Source organism: Chaetodon auriga, chromosome 10, assembly GCF_051107435.1.
Source record: "Chaetodon auriga isolate fChaAug3 chromosome 10, fChaAug3.hap1, whole genome shotgun sequence".
Lineage (NCBI taxonomy): Eukaryota > Metazoa > Chordata > Actinopteri > Chaetodontiformes > Chaetodontidae > Chaetodon > Chaetodon auriga.
The window spans coordinates 20695919-20717233 of record NC_135083.1 but is presented as its reverse complement, the minus strand read 5'-3'; the positions used below and the strand labels follow the sequence as shown (position 1 = coordinate 20717233).

General features: G+C 42.0%; 1 protein-coding gene across 1 annotated transcript in view; it reads left to right on the top strand.

Annotated features, from left to right (window-relative positions):
* The first annotated feature begins 1456 nt into the window (after positions 1–1456).
* Positions 1457–21315, top strand: part of tafa5l (TAFA chemokine like family member 5, like) — a 44730-nt gene continuing 24871 nt past the window's right edge. The window contains exons 1-2 of the mRNA XM_076740556.1: positions 1457–2789; positions 15916–16065. Of these exons, the coding sequence (XP_076596671.1) occupies positions 2693–2789; positions 15916–16065 (247 nt within the window). The 5' untranslated portion in view covers positions 1457–2692. The remainder of the gene's footprint in view (positions 2790–15915; positions 16066–21315) is intronic.

Sequence of the window (21315 nt, the reverse complement as noted above, 5' to 3'; positions counted from 1 at the left end):
AGTTAACTGTCGAGTAGACGTATAAATTAGCATATAATGGAAATTCTTGGGTTCAAACCTCAAAATTGCAAATAACTACAGACTTGAGCAAATCAGTTTGTAAACCATTACTTTCCACCACTGGCATAAACATCTTTGACATCTTCATTCTGATTGAAGACGGCAGCAAAATAACACCGTAGCATTAATGGCCGTCTTACAACATAATAATCACCCAACCACATGTAGTAAACACTTACTTACTTTTTGAGTTTTTTGTTGAGCACAGCCCTTTAAAAGTGCACATAGCATTCTGTCAGTGACATCACTCTTATTACAATCTATACATGGCCAAATGTGATTAAAAATAAGTCTGTATATCACTGGTAAACATGAAAATAAATATGATGGGTAAAAAAACTGGCAGAATTTTTACAACCCTGTCAGTCACAGTGATTTATTATGATTAATTACAGTCCAGCCCCCGCTGGGACGTCACTCTGACAGACTGAAACGTGGTTTTTAACTGGTTGAGTCGAGCTGGAGACGAGGGAAGAAAACAAACCTCAGCTCTGCAGACGAACTCCGTAAGTAAGTAAAGGAAGCCGCTGCTGGGTACGGGAATGCAGGAAACGTCAGCACCTTTAAACACATGACGCCCTGATGTGGCAGTAAGGTGGGAAATCGGGCAAAGTAGCCATTTAATACTCAGCATTTGCATAGTCTTTGCAGTGTGAGTCCCAGTAATTTCTTCATATATTACAGTGATGATGTGACAGGCCTTGGCCTGAGCCAATACGTCATCATAAAAGCCATTCAGAGAGAGCTGATAGCACAGCAGCACACAGGGGGGACTTCTCCACCTGCTAATAAAGTGCACATTCACTGGTCATGGAATTTGGTGTGTGTTTGTATGTGAGTGTGTGTGGGGGTGTGGGTGTGGGTGTGAGGGGAGGGGTGAGTTATAGTAATGGTCCTTGAGTGGCAAGGGAGTCTTAAATGGTGCTCTTACAGAAGATAGACTGACATCTGCAGGGCTTTAGCTCTCTCTCACACGCACACACCCACACACACACACACACACACACACACACAGGGAAGCATGTGCCCCTATGTGTGCACACTAGAGACTTATAGGCAATATATAAGAATGTAACTTCTGCTTTAAAGAGCTCTGAGGCGCTCCACATGCTATAGCCAGTCCTCTGATGGGACAGAACTCTCACATTCTCCCAGAATGCTACTGTGCTAAATGTTAACTGTAGTCCTCAGACCATGCAGCCCTCAAGGGCGTCCTCCACCTATGAGGGAGGGCACAAAGACATGGAGGAAAGTAGCATGTCAGAATGTGGAGGAGGCTGGTGCTGCTCTGTGTGTCCCTGTGGGCTGAGATGGGACATCTTACTGTGTATAAATAAGCATCATCATCATCATCATCATCATCATCTACAGTTTGGGATTTATAGCCTGGGAGCTCAAAGTTGTTTTTTCTCTCACTTTGCGGAAGAAATTAGGGCGCTTGTGTGTGTGTGTGTGTGTGTGTGTGTGTGTGTGTGTGTGTGTGTGTGTGTGAGAGAGAGAGAGAGAGAGAGAGAGAGAGAGAGAGAGAGAGAGAGAGCAGATGGAAACATTGTAACTCAAGGCAACTCGGGGCGCAGCAGCAGCAGCAGCAGCAGCAGCGTTTCTTTCCATGGACTGAAGAGGGGAAATCCTCTTCTTCGGCGTCGCCTACATGCAAATTTAGAGCCGGTCGGGACTGAATAATGCTGGGTTAACACACTCATCTGTAACCAACACATGACTTTGAGGGGAGGGGAGCTTTTCCTCGAGCCCGAGGTGCAAGGCATCAGCCCTGACAATTTTCCAGAGCCTACACAAAGGCTCGCACAGGTGACAAGTGTGTCCAACTTCACCGCACCGCCCGTACTGACGCACTCGGAGTGCGTCTTGTCCAGCGGCGGTGCGCTGCGTGACACTCGCCGCTCTTGTTTTGACGTGACATTTCGCTTGCGCTGCTGTGTGCATATGTGGCCACAATATGACGCATTTGCGCCTTTAGCTGTTTTTCCAGAGCCGGAGTTTTGGACGCTGGAGTGATGCGTTTTCGGACAAGTTTCCCCGCTGATTGGTATGTTCGTCATGTCCGCCTGGGTTAACTTGCGCGTCCCTTTGTAGAGTCGCACAGAGCCGGGCTCGGTGCAGAAGTTGGTTGGGAATAATAATAACAACAGTGCGGAGCGCAGAGGAGGGGGAAAAAGCAGATGACAGCGGCGTTCGGGGGATGTGGAGCGGCTGAATATACTCCTAGCATCATCACCATCTCCGTATGAGGATCAAACTGCGGGGGACTGCCGCTGCTTACTCCTCTTTCTCTGCATACTTCCAGTTTTTGCAGAAGCCAGCCAGTGAATTTCAGCTCCCGAAGCCACAGCTGCGTAAACTTGGCCAGATCTGGTGACATTGTACCCTCTGTGTGTCTGTGTGTGTGTGCGCGCGCGCCCTGAGCAGCCTGGATGGATATGCGGCTCACCGAGGGAATTTGAAAAGCAAGGGGGGATTACTATCAGTCCCTCTCCTATTATAACCTCAAAATGGATGCCGACGACAGGCTGTGGAGACGCCACTGGATTAGCCACTCTTCCGCTGATCTGCTTGACATCTGAGCGGCACAAGCGTTCAAAGTTTGGATAATCTAAAAGGCTGAAGGTGTAGGATGCAGTCTGGAGTGAAGACGCTCTCCGCAGGTGGAGGTGCGTCACTCTGCTGCCTGCTGCTCCTCTGGCTCATCTACTCCCATCTACTCAGAGAAGGTAAGACACTTAGAGCTATTTATTACTTTGTCAGCAGCACCGCTGTCTCTGAGGGCTTCTTATTGGGATGCAGCAGCAGATGGTGTGGTCTGATCCTCTGATCCAGAGGAAAAACCCCCATAATGTCCAGTAAAACCTCCCTGCAGGGACAGAGAATGTGTCTGTGCTCATCGCTCCTCAGTTTATGGTGACCTTGTTGTATCTCATAGTATTTTTGTTATCTGATGTGGAATCTCTGTAATAGCATTCCTGTAGTGGGTATATGACACTGAACACAATGAAGTGACATTATGGGACCTAGCACATTTTTTTTAATTTTCTTTGGTAGCACTATAATATTACTGGGAGCATATATTATACTGTGGTGACCACGTTTTCACAATAATATTCTTACAGGACATTTTAAGTTTAAACTGAATTTTAGAGGAGTATTTTGAATAGCTGGTACCTTGTTGTCAAACTATAGCTAACCTTCCCTTTTCTAATGCAGGCTCTCTGCTACCTTGTGGAATTTTTAGAATTTAGCAAAGCCAGAATTGAGCTTCAGGTGACAGAGCAGGACAGTTTGCTTGTTTTAGGACATGGGGCAGGATGGAAAAAAAGGCCTGCTGCTTTCAAAGCCTCATAATTTCACCGAGGTTAAGGCTATATCCATCCATGCCATGCTTTCTTCTTGAATAATACATTCGCTGGTGCAATTACACCTTCACCCTGACACAGAATAGAAAGCAAAAGGATGTTTCCCTGCACTTCATTGGCCGCTGTCCATGACAAAACATTTTGGATTCCAACGCCGTCAAAGACAAAAAGAACAGGCTTAAAGCGTTGGAACTTGTTGGGAGATGTTGAACACTAAGTTTACAGATTAGATCTTTTAATCAAGCTCTGGCCAGCAGTATAATTACCCATGTGGAGGAGGGATAGTGCCTACATCAATGTCTTTGGCAGCTGGCCGGGAACAAAAGTAGACACTGATGTGAAAAATGAACTGCCTGTGCACTGAAATGTGCTCCCTTTGCCTCTAATTTGCAGTGTTTTCTCCCAAAATACTGCTGTCACCATCCTCTTATTGCTGGCCCTGAACCATGTCTCAAGCCTCTGCATGTTATCTGTGGAGTCACAGCAACCCCCCCCCCACTCAGACATTTATTATTGACTCATTTTCATCTAAAAATGATCTCATTAGTGTGTTATTGTACAGAATCATTCAGTCTCTTCTGAATTTACCCTTGATATTTCTAAAGAAAATAGACTCTCCTGGGTTTGGCCTGATAGTGAAAACCTCTGGATGTGATCTGAGCTTTGACATTCTCTGTGTGTTGCTCACTCCCCTTTCCAGCTCTGAGCTGAATTTTAAGAATGAAGCACGTAGTATTTTTTAATCCGTACTTGTAATCTTCAAATCCTACCAAAATCCCCCTTTGAAAGTGGCTGCTTTCACCAGGCAGCACTGTTGTAAAAGTAGTTCTGACCGCCACTGCTCTTTTGTCATTTCATCAGCCAGTAGAAGTAAGTTTTTATGACTGCTCAACACTGAAGGAGTTAAACACCCATGACGCTCTATGATCGGCTCTCCACCACTTCCACCAAGCACCGATGAGTGTGGGTAAACTTGTGACCAAAGAGGTGAAGCCCTGTGGTGGTGAGAGGCTGCGTCGCACCCACCCTCTCTGTAACTCATCTGTCATGGCGGCCGGGACAGGAAATCAAAGCGCAGCAGACCTGTCCACGCATGCCATTGGGCCAGCGCCCTCCACGATGAATGGCATGTCAGCCGCTCGCAGCGTTGCCAGTTTATTCAACGATAAATTTGGAAATGTCTGGATTTCCTCACTGGACCACATTCCAGTTCAGTGGTGCAGTCAGGGAGCAGTGGCAACTCCTCCCCGCATTGTCAACCACAAACCTTTGAGTTGTTGAGTGTGTGTGTGTGTGTGTGTGTGTGTGTGTGTGTGTGTGTGTGTGTGTGTTTGTGTGTGTGAAGAGGAGGGACGACTGGAGCATTTTTGCCCACATTTGTAAGTTGGAGGTGGATGGACAGTTGGCCTTTGCTCTAAGTCAGCTCAAGGAATTCAAATGTTAAGAATAAATTTCATTTAAAGTGGGAACATGAAAATTCCTCCTTCGAAAATGTGATCAAATGAGACCATTGTGCATCTTGGAAGTCGAAATCCTCAAGATCTTTGATTTCAAGGCAAGCACTCTTCTCTGTTGTGCACTTTTACCTGTTAATCAAACAGTTTGTTTAGTGTAACATCTTTTTCTGATTTCCTGTTGAAGAAGTTTAAAGCGCTACTAATAGTTTTTATTTAATATTAGATCAAATGTCTTGCAGTGAAGAACTCACAGTGTTTTCATCCTTCTCTGCAGTTCCCCTCACTTCAAATGAGCTCTTTAGCATCTCCGAGCTCATTGTTTTGGTTTTCAAGCCCACAAGCCTTTCACTCACCAGTCTGATACACTGAAAAGTCTGATACAACCACTGCGCTACCTGTCCAACTTCAAATGTCAGCTAGACAAAGTTTGGAAGTAGCTGTTGAAGAAAGTTGAATCCCCAGCAGCAAAAGAGTCAGATATTTTTCTCAGGAAGTGGTGGAGAACGAAAAAAAAAAAAGCTTAGAGGAGAGTGAATATTGGACTTACATTCATCTGGTGGCCAGAAAAACAACTCTAAATGAATGAAATCAATGTGGAATTTGGAACTTTTAAATATAAATGAAGGTCTGTTACATTCAAGGCCTTGTTAGACGAGTTCACACAATGCTGATTAAGTCTTTCACTGCAGGGTAAATCTCTCTTCCTGTCACAGTATGCCGGAGTTTTTAAATTTGGTGCCTGTGGTGACTTAACCATGCTGTCGCACTGGTAGTGATGTGTTTTACTCCAACTAGCAATGATTGGTTGCCAGAGCTGAGTCGGCTACAGCAACTAGGAGAATGGCCTATGATGTCATAAGCATGTTGACAATGTTTATGTAATTACTCTCACTGCCAAAGGGGGTAGACAGAAGCTCCGTGCCGCAGGTTTAATGTTGCTCAGTGTCTGCTGAGGCAATTGTTAGCGAAACATGGACAAAAGCAGTTTTAAAATGGAAAATATGTCAGTTTCAGCGTGTTCTGCTGCCCCCAAGTGGCTAAAAAAATAATAAATACAGCTTTAAGTTTGTTTTTGTTGGCACTCTTTTGTTCGGGTTCAGCAAAACAGACTTTTATTTACAATGTGGAACAGCAGATAAGTTGGATGAACCTAATGATTAAAATCAATCAGTTCAATGCTGAACATGGTGTCATGTTAGTGCGAAGGACAGCACATGTCACATGCCATATCTATCGTGCCACTTTGATTTGTTTGAATAATTCAATCAGTGCTTCTGAACACAAATAACAGTGTCCTGAAGCTGAGGAGCAGAAGCAACAATCTATCCTGTCATCCTGCTCTGACAGCACACATTTAATGAGATATGGCTACGGGCAGCATCACTAAATTTTGAAGTGACTCACTGTGGCTTTACAATCAGCACAGAGCTCCATTGATGATGGACTCACAGTTAGTTCACTCTTTGTGCCGTGAACCCTGCAATGTATCTGATGTTTCCTGTCCCAGTGTCATTCACAGACCTGACCGATTTAAATAATTCCGAATGCTATCACGCTTACTTTTTCCATCTTTAACAAATCAGCTCCTGTGGGAGACAGCAAGTCCTCATGGGGCACTAGAATGATGAATTTAAAAATCTTTGGCTGGTATTCTCTTTTAACTCAGGGAGCAGGGCCTATCCATCCAAGCATTAAACTAATCAGAGTAGCAGAGAATTACCGACTTTTTGAAGTGAAAAGGATGATTTCCATTCCAGTCTTCTTCAAGGCGGTATTAAGCATGCAAAGGGAGACCCGCTTTGATTATGACCTTGGTTGTAAATTCTAAGCAAATCATCGAGGCCTGCTTCTATAGGCGGCGGAGCTGTAAAAATATGAGCATCTTTATGGAACAAAATGAAAAGAATTTTTACAGCTAAATCAATTTGGCAGCACACAAAGCTCATATTTCATAGCTCCCTGAATATGAATTTTTTTCTAGCCGTCAGCTTTGACCTCCCTTGTGGTTGAGTGTAGTGCACCGCTCAGTGTATTTCTGCATTGTTATTTTCTCTGCAGAAAGCTCTGGGCTTGAAACTGCTCCATCATTGGCAGAGTGGTGTAAATGATTTGAGTTATGTTCCTTCAGTCTTGTGTTCTGTTCTATTTTCCATCTGATGCCATGATCATGATTTTCTGAGAGGGCTGTGCTTGAATACAAAAGCGCACAATTACACAGCACTGTATGGTACTTATGAGGTCATAATAATCTTGTGATGCTCACCATTTTCTCTGTGTTTGCGTTAAAGAAAGAGGGCATCCTGTAGGGCTATCTGAGTGAAATTTGAAGTGAGTCACTGTGGCTTTACAGTCCTCTCTGCATTCCATTCAGCAGAGCTACTGTTTGCTTTTGCGAGGCATATTGCACGTTCGCTCCTTATGCCTCAAGCCTGTATTCATCCACAACCAATTGTCTGAGTGTACTCTACATTGTAATATCTCTGCAGCCCAGACTGTGCTGCATCACTGCAACAGAAATCTATCATAAGCCACCTCTATCGTGTGCTATACAAGACATTTCACAGACCAGGCCTATATTACAGTGTCGGTCCTCGCAGGGGATGTATGTAAGGGGAATATTTTCTATTTTAAAGCAGCCCTTGGCAATGTCAAACAATGGCAGCACTGAATGTTACAGAATGGTAACTTAAAAAAAAAAACTGCAAAGACCTAGAAGTCCTGTAAAGTGATGTTAGCAAACTATACAGCCTCTCCTGCTTTCCATTGAGAGAGGAAACAATCTAACGCTGTTAAGCCCGGCTTCCTCCCGAGGGAGCGCCATCCTACTGCTGCTACGAGAAGTTTCAATTTGTCATTCCCTGTGGGTGGAGTAGTGTACACACCTGACATGAGAATTAAATTTGGGCAAATAGAGCACATCTTCGGCGTCTCAGCTGCTGGGGTGCAGTTCTTTTCTCTCTTTCCCTGCTGCCCCACTGGGTGCTCGTGATTGCACAAAAATCACGCTTGGTGCAGCTTTAAAAATCCTCTCGTTTGAATACAGTGCAGGTACACATCTGTGAATATGAAGAGCTTTTGAGAGCAGAAACTCAAGCCTGTATTGTCATCAGCATATAAGAGCTGGAACTGCTCCTCAGAACAATAAAAGGTGGACTGACTATGGGCCAACACAGTGCTTATTTTACTGCTTGCAGATAAATGAGCTTCATCTTGTAATAGCATAACATACCCCTCATCTGCGGAGGTCACCGCGGCTGCTCCAGCACTTCCCTTTACCATCGTTCCTGATTCATTTTTGTCAGCTTCAGATTAAATTGCATACTTAGATACCATTACAGGTCCTCTGACTTCAGCAGAGAGTTGTTCACTTGCATAAATATTGATCGGGCTGCTGAAGAGTATTCAAATAGCAGGTGAAATCAAACGCTGGTATTCCCTTTAAACCAAACACATTAATATAAAGCACATGTTTCGCTCCACTGCTCTGCTGCCCTACTTGTTTAGCAGCAGAAGATCACGACGATGTCAGGAAGCGTATAGCACGGGGTCAGTCGAACATCTGCCTCTCTCACCTGGTGTCCTATTACATGCCACCTACTGCGCTGCACGCGTCAAATGGTGTTAAGGTAATGAGATGCACTTGGCTGTAGCTGCCTTGACTAGCATATGCTCAGTTGAATAAGATTGCTGTTTGATGTCGTCCTGAGTTGTTAATAACAGACAGAGCTGCAAGATCAGAACGGGCATGAAGGGAAAATGGAATCTTAGCACTGCAATTAAAATCAGAGCAGCAGTGGACAGTAAATCCAGATAAAAATCACTTTACCTTTTCATTTGCATGATTGAGTTGATTAGCGTCCCTTTTTATCTAATGTAACGCTGCAAGTAACAGTATTATGTCAGCGGCAACTAAGCCAGGTGAACTATTGTATATTATCAGCTGATTGTGGTGAATCATTTCGATAATTGATTATTTTTTTAAAATCAAGGCAAAATCCAAACAATGGGCCTCATACAAGAGCATGGTAATATTCCTAATAGAGCTGAAACAGTTGATTGTTGGTCGATAAGGAAATTATTTGGATGATTGATTAATCATTAACGTAATTTTTCAAGCAAAAATACCAAACATTCCCAACTTCCTTGCGTGGAAAACAGTTTGATATCATCATCTTAACCTTTAGAAAATGCTAATGTGCACTTTTCTAATCTTTTCTTAACCAAGAAAACAGGCATCAGATTAATCGATGATAAAAACAGTCATTCTCATCCTCGCACGTTTTCTGTGAGGTTTACTCATAAGGGTGTTTCAGCCAGATTCAGCAGTTCTTTAAACTGCACAAACCTGTCTCAGATCTCTCATTTTAACTTGATGAACACCAGCTGTTCGTGAGTAGGTGCACATTTGGAGCATTAACTTGTTTGACACTGCCAAATTGCTTTGTAAAGCTTCTCGTTCTGCTCTGTTTGTGGCCAAGTGTCATTCAGAAAAATGTCACCCAAGTTCAAAGAAGAATTTCACGTCTCAGAGCTTGAAGTCCTGCCGTTGGACATCAGCAGATGAAAACATAACAAGGGCAGGAGTGTCAGTAGTTGTATCACTGTCAACATGGTGTCCTTGCAAATGTGTTGTACCAGAAATAAAGAGGGAATAGTCTGACGTGAAGTGAGATGCACAAAAAAAAAAAAATCTAATGTCGGCTAAAGCAAAGTTTCCCAAGACTTAGATAGAAGGCAGTAGAGCAGATATGACAGACATGACGGCAAACTAGAGAATACATTTCATGACAGGTGATGTTACACAGTCACATGTTAGAGGAAAGGCTCTTCACCTGAACAGCAAGTTGCATAAAGTTGTTGATCATCTCAGCAAATTGGCAAGCGTGCACATCACATCACATGATGGAGAGAATATTGATTTTACTTACAGTTTCATTTATTTTTTAGTTAAGATTCTTTTTCAGTAACACGTTAAAACTCCAAATTCATTCAGATGAAGGCATCCCAATGTTTAGGTTAAACAAGCCTCACCTCCTCCATCCACATACTGTAAGGAAGACTTTTTGGTGCATGATTTGTACCATAGAGAAAATTTGTGAATGCAGAAAGTCAAGAACGAATCTTTTTGTATGAGAACTTTTTGCATGAGGCCCATTCTCTAGATTCAGCTCATCAGTTGTGAGGATTTAGTGCAGTGAATTGAATATTTTGGAGTTTTGGACTGTTGGCTGGACAAAACAAACAATTCTTCACCATCTGACATTCGGTTCAGGTGGGAGGTCATTGATTAATCATCGGGTTCTCCACAGCCATGCGCATGTGAGCGTGTTTAAATGAGAGGCTTTACAAAACACTTTGTCCTGCTCGGCTGGATGGCGCTGTATAAAAACAGTCGATTTGAATAATTCAATTACACACTCCATAATTGATAATCATAGAAATCATTAGCTGCTGCTGTAAACATAAGGATTTCAAAGAGAAAGGCATACAGTAACTCCAAGCAGCATGGAGGAACTGTATGGATGTATGATTTGTGGTGATATGAGGATATAGTGAGTGCTCATTACATGCAAAAATGAGCAGCCACTACAAATCAATTTTGACTGATTACCTGCACCATTAATATTTATAACATCTCATACAATGTTTTAAATCTTCCATAAAAGATCGGTTGAATTCATATCTGAATTGATGCATGTTAATATGATTGTCATGCTCTCTAAACTGGTGCTTTGTTGGCAGCCCTATTTTCATCCTTGAGAACGACACTTCTATCAAGACAGGAAGATACAATGGAATGAAGATAATCACTCAGACTTATTATTGTATGCCAGTGTAGTGATTAGAGTCTGATTGGCTCTCTCAGGGAAAAACTGGTTAGATTCAGTGCCAGGAAGTTTAAGCCAAGCCAGCACCAAACGGCTCTGCGCGGTCGCTGTGTCTGTATGGGGAATAATAGCAAATACAATACATATTGTCATGAATAATTAACTGCACTAGCTTTACAGGAAGTGGAATTTTTAATAAATATGCTTCAAAACTGTACTTTGCAGAGGCGCTCTTTGCAATAAAACACTGTAAAAGCTCACTTCCATCTTTAGCAGCCCGCAAGTAATTACGATCTATAAAGGAAGATTGTTTTAATATGGAAATGGAATCTTTGTCATAGTTCATTCAGTGCAGCCTGTCATATAATTTTATGGCAAATTCCCTGAGGAGAAACAGAGCAGCTCCCAATCTGGTTTCACTTGTATGGGAGCAGTGCAGAGCTGTGTCTGATGTGTTTGTCTGTTAAATCTGATAATGGTATTTTATCAGTTAGGACTAACTACTGAGGTATCTGCACAGTCTTAATGAAAGAGACAAACAAGAAGAAAGATAAGCGGGAATGAATTGTTAAGTGCAAATGTCTAAATAAGGAACAGTAAATAGTTGGAATAGATTTCTAGATGTTAACAGGAAAGATGATAATTGGTGCTTTTCTGTATTCATGTTACCAAGGTCTGCCATTGCAGTGTTTCAAGGGCTGAATAACCTCATCATACCCATCGCTTCTCCATCCTGCAGTGACGCACACTGAATCAGGAGAAGATTGTGAAAGCAAGTGTGGACTCCTGGCAGCCTCTTTTAGGCAGAGATATTAAGATATTTGTCCTCCTGTTCTTTGGTGATCTGCAGTGTGCCTGATCAAAGCGCTGATATGTAGAGCACAGACTAAGACGCCCGTGTCTGAACCCCTGTGCATGCATGCGCTGCCACGTCGCGCTTGTATAGTGTTGTGATTCAGTGATAAGGTCATCGGGCTGCCAGTCAGTGCTGAGAGCCAATCTCTGTGTGCCGTATATCGGCTTCCTGTAGCCTTCTTGTTTCTGACGGGATCCAGAGCCTGGACGGCCACGTGGCGCCGTCCTTCACTCAGCCATATGCGTGTTTCATTATGTGAAATAGAGACGAGGCCAAGTGTCGTCATGCTGCTGAGTGACAGGAACACCCTGTCATATGAATTAACTCCCGTATGTATGATGGAGCTCTGGCTGTGGAGCTTACAGCACTTTACAAAGTAGCCGCATCCCCCCACGCACACAGCCACCCACACACAACACAACTCCCCACTTCAGCTCCCCCCTCCGCCTTACTATCCTCCTCCTTCAGGCTTATTGCATGAAGCCCATTCATCTGTTCAGTGTTGAAACATGGCAGAGAGCACTGATATGTGATGGCACCTCTGTCCTCCAAGCACCCACCGAGTGTACAGGGACTTGCCTCAGCAAAAAGAGAGTGGGGTAGGCTGAGTGGTGGGTAGTGGGTGGGGGAGGATGGGCAGCAAGGGCTGATGCTATGAAATGAAATGTGCAAAGCAGTTCTTCGTAGAGGTGATAGTGTTTTATGAGTCCCAAGACTGGTCTAGGTAATAATTTCATGGAAAAATACACCAATCTTATCAGTCTAAATCACAAAGTGTGGCTGCCACTGAGACCAGCAGCAACCATCCACGGATCCATTCACTGAGGTGCAGATTTGTCCTATTTGTCCTGGCAAAAGTTTGGTATGGGGTATGGCTGCTTACAGGGAAAAATAGTTAAGTAAAAGTCTTAAGCCTGGCTCGCAGGCCCTGGAAGCTGCTGCTTTGAGGCGATGGAGCTGGAGGAAAGCTCTGAAAATGAAAAGGGTTTAATCTTCCGGAGAACAGACAAAGCAGCAACAAGGCCCGAAAACTGTCACTTGATTTATGATCATGTGATTTTTTTGTAACTTACATCTTGGAATATCCACATCTAAAGTGTGATAAAGGGTAGTTGAAACATACTCACTTTCTGGCTTGTTAGATGAGAAAACTGATACCATTCAAACTATCAATTACGTATCTTGGCCAGACTCTGCTCAGAGCTAAGAAATAGGTCAGCACATGACTCCCCGTAAAATTATCTTATTTTATTTGCCAGCAAAACTCTCAAAATAAATAAAACTTAATAATTAGTGACCTTTAGAGGTGCAGATCAATTGGCTCTTAAAGGTTATGTTACATTGTGCGTAGCGAATTACTACTTGGGGGCCCCAAAGGTTAATATTTGCTCCCCCTAGTGGGTTGATGTGGCCATGGCCAGGAGACATTTTGACCTACGATTTTGCTAAAAGAGACCTCACAGGGTCACCATAATGAGTAGGAATCATCATCTGGAGTCTTTCCAGGATGCCTTCCTCTGAAACTTGGTAGCATTTGAAAGTTGGAAGTCTCAGCACCTGCTGAGATAATTTTATGAGTCATTTGTGTTGATCAACAACCCTTTCAACCTTTGCCATTATTACAGCCATTTCATGCTACAGAGCAGTTAGCGTCTCACTTAATGAGCCTTTAAGGGTGTTGGGAAGAACTGGAAACAGCAGTATAAAGGAGTGATGGTTGGTGAATGCCATGGATTGACCTTACAGGAACTGCAGCACAGACTCTAATCTAACCTACCTTCACCGAGCTCATTTTATTTCAGTGTCAGGCTGAATGGCTTTCACTGGCAGCTTTCCATTCAGTAAAGAAAAGGAGCAAGAAACAGTTACTTTTTCCAGATCATTACAAAGGTGAAACAAGTTTCCTGAACTTTTACTCCTGCTTTCCTGTTCAACCTAGTGCAGATAAGTTAGCTGCAGTTCAGCCGGCTGCTGATTTGTTTCTTAGCTCTCCCTTGAGGATGCAACAAACCTCACTTTGATTTTAAATGACAAAGGTGAGACGGAAAATGTGTCATCAACATACACTGAAACATTTGTTCTTCCAAACAGGTTTTTGCAGCAGCAAACACCCTTAAGCAATTTCCTGTGATTAAAGCTTGTTTATCTACCAAACACAAGACTATTAACAGTTAATAATTCCTCTCAAACACGCCAGGAAGGCCTAAATAAAAGTCAATTAAATATATTCCCATGGGTTTCTAAATAATTTACCCAAACAAAACTGCTTCTTCAACAGTAAGTGTTCAATCAGACTGTCAGCTACAAAAGGCCATGCAGAGGGTTCATTTAATAAACCTAAACATTGCAAACATCATTGTTACAGCTCTTCTTTTGTTTGCCCGCTTTTCAGTGTGACTCATTACAAATGATCAGCATGCATCATCATGCGAGAGCTACAGCTGCAATTCTGGGCACAAAGCTCATCTCCTAACCTTAACAACAGTGTGACACCGGTGCACTGAATGTTTGAATGCTGAGCAGCTCTGGCTGATAGAAATTCATCTCTTGCTGTTACAAAATTTTAAATTAATTCATCCAAACTCACTCAATATTTCAAATCAACACAATTTAAATTGGAATAATTTCATCATGCAATTTGCCAAGTAAAAGTTTTAGAAGTGTTTAATCAACTCTTTTAACTCCCCTGACACAAAACGTCAAGATGATGATTTCTTATTTAAGAAGTATTTTCCCCTCTCCCGAGTCGTCCCATTGGGCGCTGAAACACCCCTGTGAACTGCAGGTTTCTCCAGCTTATGTAATTAATTTAGAAATCACATTCTGACAAACTTACTTAAAAAATACTTAAAAAAACCTGCTCAGCCACAGGTCCCTGGCCAGGGAGTCATCCATCAATTTGTAATGCCTGGAGAACTATTGAAGTAATTCTCTGTGCTTGGATAGAGGTGTAAGAATAGCACTCAGAGATTTCTGAGCAAGGTAATCATCACCTTAAGACATTCTGTCTATTTGCCATTTCAGTAGAGCTTGGCCTGAAAATTGCTCTGTTGTAGTAGCACAGTGACCAGCAGCCACTGCCACTTGCACATTATTTTAGTCAGCGGTCCAGGTGTCAGTAGTTCAATTGTCAAAAATAGAACTTTACATATTTTAAAATATGATTTTGTTGCCCCTGAGACAAACAAGATTTTAACATGACCTAAAACATCATGTTAGGGTATTGACTAGGACATGTGTTTTGGCTTTGACTTAATATAAATCAAATATAATAAATCTAAGATTATGATATGGAAATACTATATGATAAGATAAAATTGTCCAGATAGCATCATTTAATGTGTAACAAGACTACAGCTTTGCTCGCAGCTCTGTGATGCTGTATTTTGGCACAGCGGTGCTTTGAATAAAATGCTAACGGAAAGTGTATCGTTTCACATGTTCACCATTTTAGTTTAGCATGTTAGCATGCTAACATTTGCTAATCAGTGCTAATGACTTCTTTTCAACACCCCATGAGGTTTTCTCTCACCCGACACTGAGAACAAAGTCAGCACGTCCTCCAAACTACACATCGCGTCCGCTTTGTTGTGTCACAGTTTGTCCTGCCACACGACACATATGAGTGTCTGATTTGTCGATTGATAGGATGACATTGCTATCACTATGTTTAAGATTTGATCAGACTCAAAAATACTCTCTAGGGGCTTTGCTGTAACGTTGTCAGGCCACCTTTGCTTCTGACGACCCTGTCAGACACATGTAAACAGAGGTTGTTTTAGACATTTGAACAAATGATCCCTGCTGTTGTTTTTCTGTTGAGGACAGTCTCACTGTCATCATGTAAGGGGCTGCTTACTATGAAATTCACTGAGCACATTCATGCTCCCAATCAGAAACACACTTTGGATTTTACTCCTAACACGCTAACAAGAACAAACCAGTCAGTATGTTATTTCTTCATTTCAGAAGTTTCACATCTTCAGGCTTTGCTGTTATGACCAGTCAGATAGAAAATGTCCTTTAACAGCTTCTTGGAGGGTTTTCCACATGATCACTGTAAGACACTTTTATCAACAGAGCAGCCAGCCATGCTGTACTACATCTGAAGAGGCATTCTAGCCTGCTGCTTTTAAAGCATTGAAATCAGTTTTTCATTTTTCTATTTGAGACTTTAAATGAGAGTATGAAACTGTTCAGAGCCACGCAGACCAAAAACAAGTGCCCTGCATGCAAGCGGCCTGTTGTTTGTACCTTCGAACACCAGTTGCTCCTCTGTAATATGTTCATTACAGTCTCATTATGCTAATATGATGTACTTTGTTCCTCGCTGTTGTGTTTGGCAGGCCAGTTGGCGGTGGGAACCTGCGAGATAGTGATGCTCAACAGAGACAGCAGCGTTCCCAGACGGACCATCGCTAGGCAGACGGCCCGCTGCGCCTGCCGACGAGGCCAGATCGCCGGGACCACCAGGGCCAGGCCGGCATGCGTAGATGGTGGGTTGAATGACCTTTCCAGCCCAGAGGAGGGCATGTTTTACAGATTTTAGTTGGAGTGAGTCAAAACCACAGGTTTTGAAATGGTCAGGGAAGCGGGTGACCACTGCTGACCCAGCCAACCCAAATGCATGAATGTGAAGCACAGTGGTGCTTCACTCTGTGAATAAATTATTGCTGATTTAATGAAAAATCTTCCCCAGATGATCCGTTAGAAACAGTTTAATGCTTCTGTAATTTAATTCACTGGAAGTTAACCCATTTATTTGTCAGTACAACTATTGCGATTCCCATCGCGGGCGCCTGTATCACCTGTAGTGACCGTATCATTTATTACTACGACATTCTGGCAGTGAGTCAGAACCCTCTAATATGTGTCTCTCATTCACATTTATTTGGTTGAAACATGATTGGCCTTTAATTTGCACCAAATGAACACAGGATGAATGCTTGATTCACGCCTTTATTTTGACGATTATAAAGTTGGTGATGTAGTGTGAAGTGGTATTCTTCATACTTGTGTTAGTTAAATGAGGAGTTTGGCATTTGGGGAAATACACTTATTCGCTATGTTGCCAACAGTTAGATAAGAAGATCAATACCACTCTCAAATCTTTTTAGTGAATATGAAGCTACAGCGAGCAGCCAGTTAGCTTATCATAGCTTAGCATAAACACTGGTAACATTTCATTTTATAGATGAACTAAACAAATGAGACATAACATGTAAATAAATGAGCTTTAGAGGTGCTTGTAGGCAGATTTTATTACTGCTGGACAGGGCCAGGCCAGCTGTACCGCTCTGTTTCTAGTCATTATGCTAAGCTAAGCTAAAATAACTATCTGCTTGCAGTAGCTTCATATTTAACAGGCAGATTTGAGAGCGGTATCAGATTTCTCATCTAAAAACAAGATTAGCAAAAATAACAGGACACAACATGAGAGCAAAAATACAGTCGTGACTAAAATACATCAAATAAACAGTTATCATGAAAAGTAATGGCATGTGGAATCATTAACTCTGCCTCAACAGCATCTATAGGCCTTTTTCGCAGTTTTGACAGAACAGGAACACCATGAAAAATCGTAATGAAAAAGCACAGATGTAACTAAACATCAATGATACAATCGTTCTATTATGGTCCCATTCCAGTGAACCGGCATGCACAATATCAGCGCCCTACATCTGGAACATCTGGAATGCAGTGTGGTCATTATTAATGTTATTTCAGTCATGAGAGAATTTATAATTTATAGTCCCCTAGTCCCTGTTAATAAACACATCCATGAAAAATAAATCTTAGTTAAATCAACAACATGACAAATACCATATGAGGAGGAGGTTGGGGTGGTGGAGGGAGCTGCAGCAGCAAACGTCGTTGGCATAAGCGTGATTGGGTGCAACAGTGATAAGTGTCAGGTTATTATGTCTGCACTATACACCTACATGATGTATGTATAATATGATTGGATGTTACAGGGTACACAGCTGTGAATGAGCTCATCATTGTAAAGCATACTGCAAAATGGTGCCAATCAGCCAACAGAAGTGCGGCTTCAGTGTTCTGCCTGAACTAACGCTGTGCTTCATTAATCACACCTTTTCATATTTAAATGTCACAATATTGTGAAAAAGGTCTATTCTAGCAGGACCTCTTTCTTTTTTAATCTCTTGTTCTTATCTCTCTGGTGTTACAGTGCAGTTGGGTAAAAATTTTGTCAAATATTATTCGTGATCTTGTGACATGTTGATGAATACGTGTCAGGACTGCACACAGTGGCAACAAGCATGGCTGAAAGTGAAAGTGAAGTCGCTAAAGACTCTGCTATGGAAGAGTTAGCTTCAGAGAATGGAGCCAGTTGAATGCTCTGGTAGTGATTTGGTCATTAAAGGTTAGATCTACAAAAGGTGTTAAAACAATAAACTTATTGCATCTCACACAGAAGACGAGAGCTAGAAATCATGTGATCACTACAATCAAGCTGAATCATTGGCAAGTTGCCTTAATGATATAGTAAATAAATAGTGAAAGTAGTAATGAAGTATTTGTCAGAATTTATCATATTGTCATGAATATTGTTCTCAAAAAAGTACCCTAATTTAAGGCCATATGACCCAGTTCCATCCTAAAAAAGCTCCAATAGAACAAAATGTATGGGCTTCCTTCTTTCTCCATTAAAAACAACTGCTGATGTAATTTGGTTGTTTAACCAGCCAATCAATAATCACTTTGCGTGTCTGCGTTTTTGATGCCAGTTAGACCATTTGACTCCTAACTATGTGATTGGTTGTCTGCATCAGACCTCCTCCAATGAGCCAGTGTGACATCAGCAAGTTAATAATCACTTTGTGCCTCTTTCGATGTCTTCACTCTGTATTATGTTGAATTTTCCTCCCCTCTGGTGTTCTTCATGTGCTCCAACTGGAAAAAAATCACTTGTAACGGAAAATGTGTGGTGTTCATCCGCTTTGTAGATAAGATTTTTATACTTTAAAGCCCTGTGTTATTAGACAGTATCTAGAGGAAGGTGATAAGAGAGATGAGAGGACTGGGTCGGGGTTGTGACACAGTCCATCTGCCATGCTGATTGGATCTCACAATATCACAATCGCGTGCATCAGATGTACCATTAAATTTATCGCGCTATGACTCATGTTAGCCTTAATCTAATAGCCCCCACAGCCTGTGTCACGCTACCCACACAGACTTCAACCACCTCTCCCTCTCTGCAGACACCTCTCCGTAACAGTCAACAGATGCTAATTAACTCACAGAGAACTATGATTACAGCAGCAGGAAATTGATTATTACTGGCTTCCCGCCGCACCACACCCTACACTCCATTAATAGCCAGTGCATTAAAGGTGAAACCTGTTGCTCTCAGGCTCATTTAAAGGCTTTCTGCTGGCAGCTGAAGTAGTGTCCGTCATCACGAGGCTTTAAAGTGGGGTTTCTGCATATTGCATGAGAATGCAATTCATCTGATGCTGACACTGTTCAGATATCCTCTCTGACCTTTACCTCAGAGTTTATTAAGTTACATTCGCTTTTGGTGTGAATTCCTATAAATGCCCCTTTACCCTTCTAAACACATAAACTAATTTACCGGCTTATAAACATGTTTATTCGTTTGTATCTCTCACTGAGGCTTCGGCGTACTTTTCACTGAGCAGTTATTAACGCAGCAAGGGCTCGCTGTCCTCTGGGTCAATTTAATATAACTCACAGCAGCAGGAGGGGTGGATCACTGCCTTTTTGAAATGTGTAGTGATGGAATAGTTACCCTCAATGAAAGTGGAACCATCACTGGCTGACTCTGGGCTGTTTAGTGTTTATATTAACTATTCGCCGAATCATAGATGTAGACTCAAAACCTGGTTTGCTTTTCAGGTTACTGAGTAACTTCATCATGTATAGCAGTATGTGGTTTGTTGCCTTGTACTCTGCACCCTAAACTTTACATTCATTCTGATGTTTGGCCCCATGTCAACACACATAAAAACAGATATACTCTGAGATATACTCTCAGCGGAAAATCCAAGTATTGCACACCATTTGTGTAATCCAGAAGTCAGAGAATTCTAGTTCCATACACACTCAACATCCCTGGTTGATTTTCAGCAGAGGGTCCTTCTTGCATACTGTGGCTCTCTCTTGCTCCCTGTGTTTCCTGCTTGTATGTACACCACCACTATCTAAAAATGGCAAAAAAGAATCCAAAAAGTGGTCAGTGTCAGCATGATATCTACAAGTTTTTCGGAGGCTGCATTTGCATGAAAAAGTTCCAGAGACAGTGAGCTAATCTTGGAAAGTCATGTTGTCTTTTTTTGAAAGTTGTGATTCACAGGTGAAACAATGCCAGAGAGAATAAAACTTTTACAATCTGTTCGATATCAGGTTGATATTGACGTCGGGTCTTTTTTTGGATGTGAAATCACTGAGAGATACTGTAATTGGAACATTGCTAAATAGGACCTAAGTGCAGAGAATTAGAAGCAAACAGATAAATAACTGAACTTGATGCATATTAGGCAACCAAACTTATACTCATTAATTCACCGTCCTAAATTTGACAGGACCGACTTGGCATCTCCAAGGTTCAGCAAACAGTATATCAATAAGTTATACAGTATATAGTAGGCTTAAAAGCTGAGACAGGATGATGAAGCTGATTAGTTAAGGCAACCTATTGGCCATTGCTGCCTGGTAGTGGCCTGACAGCATGCTAAATAATACCCAAGACAGATCCAGAATCAGCACCATGGACAGCGTTCAATACTTGAGACATGTCCTAGTTTCTTACCACATACAGTGCATACATACTGCATAATTCGATGTGTTCACACAAGAAACTGACACAATTAAGTATGCTTCAAACTGCCTGTATGCATACTAAATTGCTTGATTTTTGAGTGTAGTGCTGGCAGACCTTGTCCCACAATATATGTCCAAAAGGAAAAAAAAAAAAAAAAAAAAAAATTTTGGATGATGTCCACACAGCTCCAGGAGCATTTCAAAAAATGAAAAAATCAAGTATAAAGCAAGTAAAAAGCTGAACAGCAGCCATAAGTAAACTAAACTAAAACTGTTAAACTATAATGTAGTGCTTGAAGGCCACAAGCAGAGAAGAGTCATAAGGTCAGCAAGTCAGTCAGCTGCACAGTGATATAAAAATCTTTGCTAACAATAGCTAACATTAGCCACTGTAACTACAGGTTATACCAGAACAAGTAAGACTGTAGCAGCAATGCACTGGACTGAGGAGCAATGCTTTTCAGTGCTCCTGAATTTATCTTTTCACCCGTAAGAGGATGAATGTTCTATCTCTTCTTCAAAAGTGACATCGTCTCACTTTCAGTGTTTGCACAAACACTTTACTTTGTCTTTGGCAACAGTGTTCCAAAGTCACAGATCGACTCCCATCATTTATTGTCTTCTATCATTTCCTGCTGAAACAGTAAAGCACATTAATGGCTTGTATACTTCCTGCAGAAACAGTGTACTGTGAAGGTTGGCATGTAGTGTATACTCTATATTATTAATGATGTGTTTTGGAACACAGCATTTATTTTGCCCTCAGCTGCTGCCCCTGCCTGACCTTTCTGAATTCTAAATTAAATGAGTGGGTGGTAGTGGATCTGCCTGTTCATGTGCCTGTTTGTTCATCTGTCACGTGCAATATATCTCAGGTGCAGCTGGCTGGATTTTTAATGAAACTCATAGAAATGACGCATCGCAACGCTGTGTTC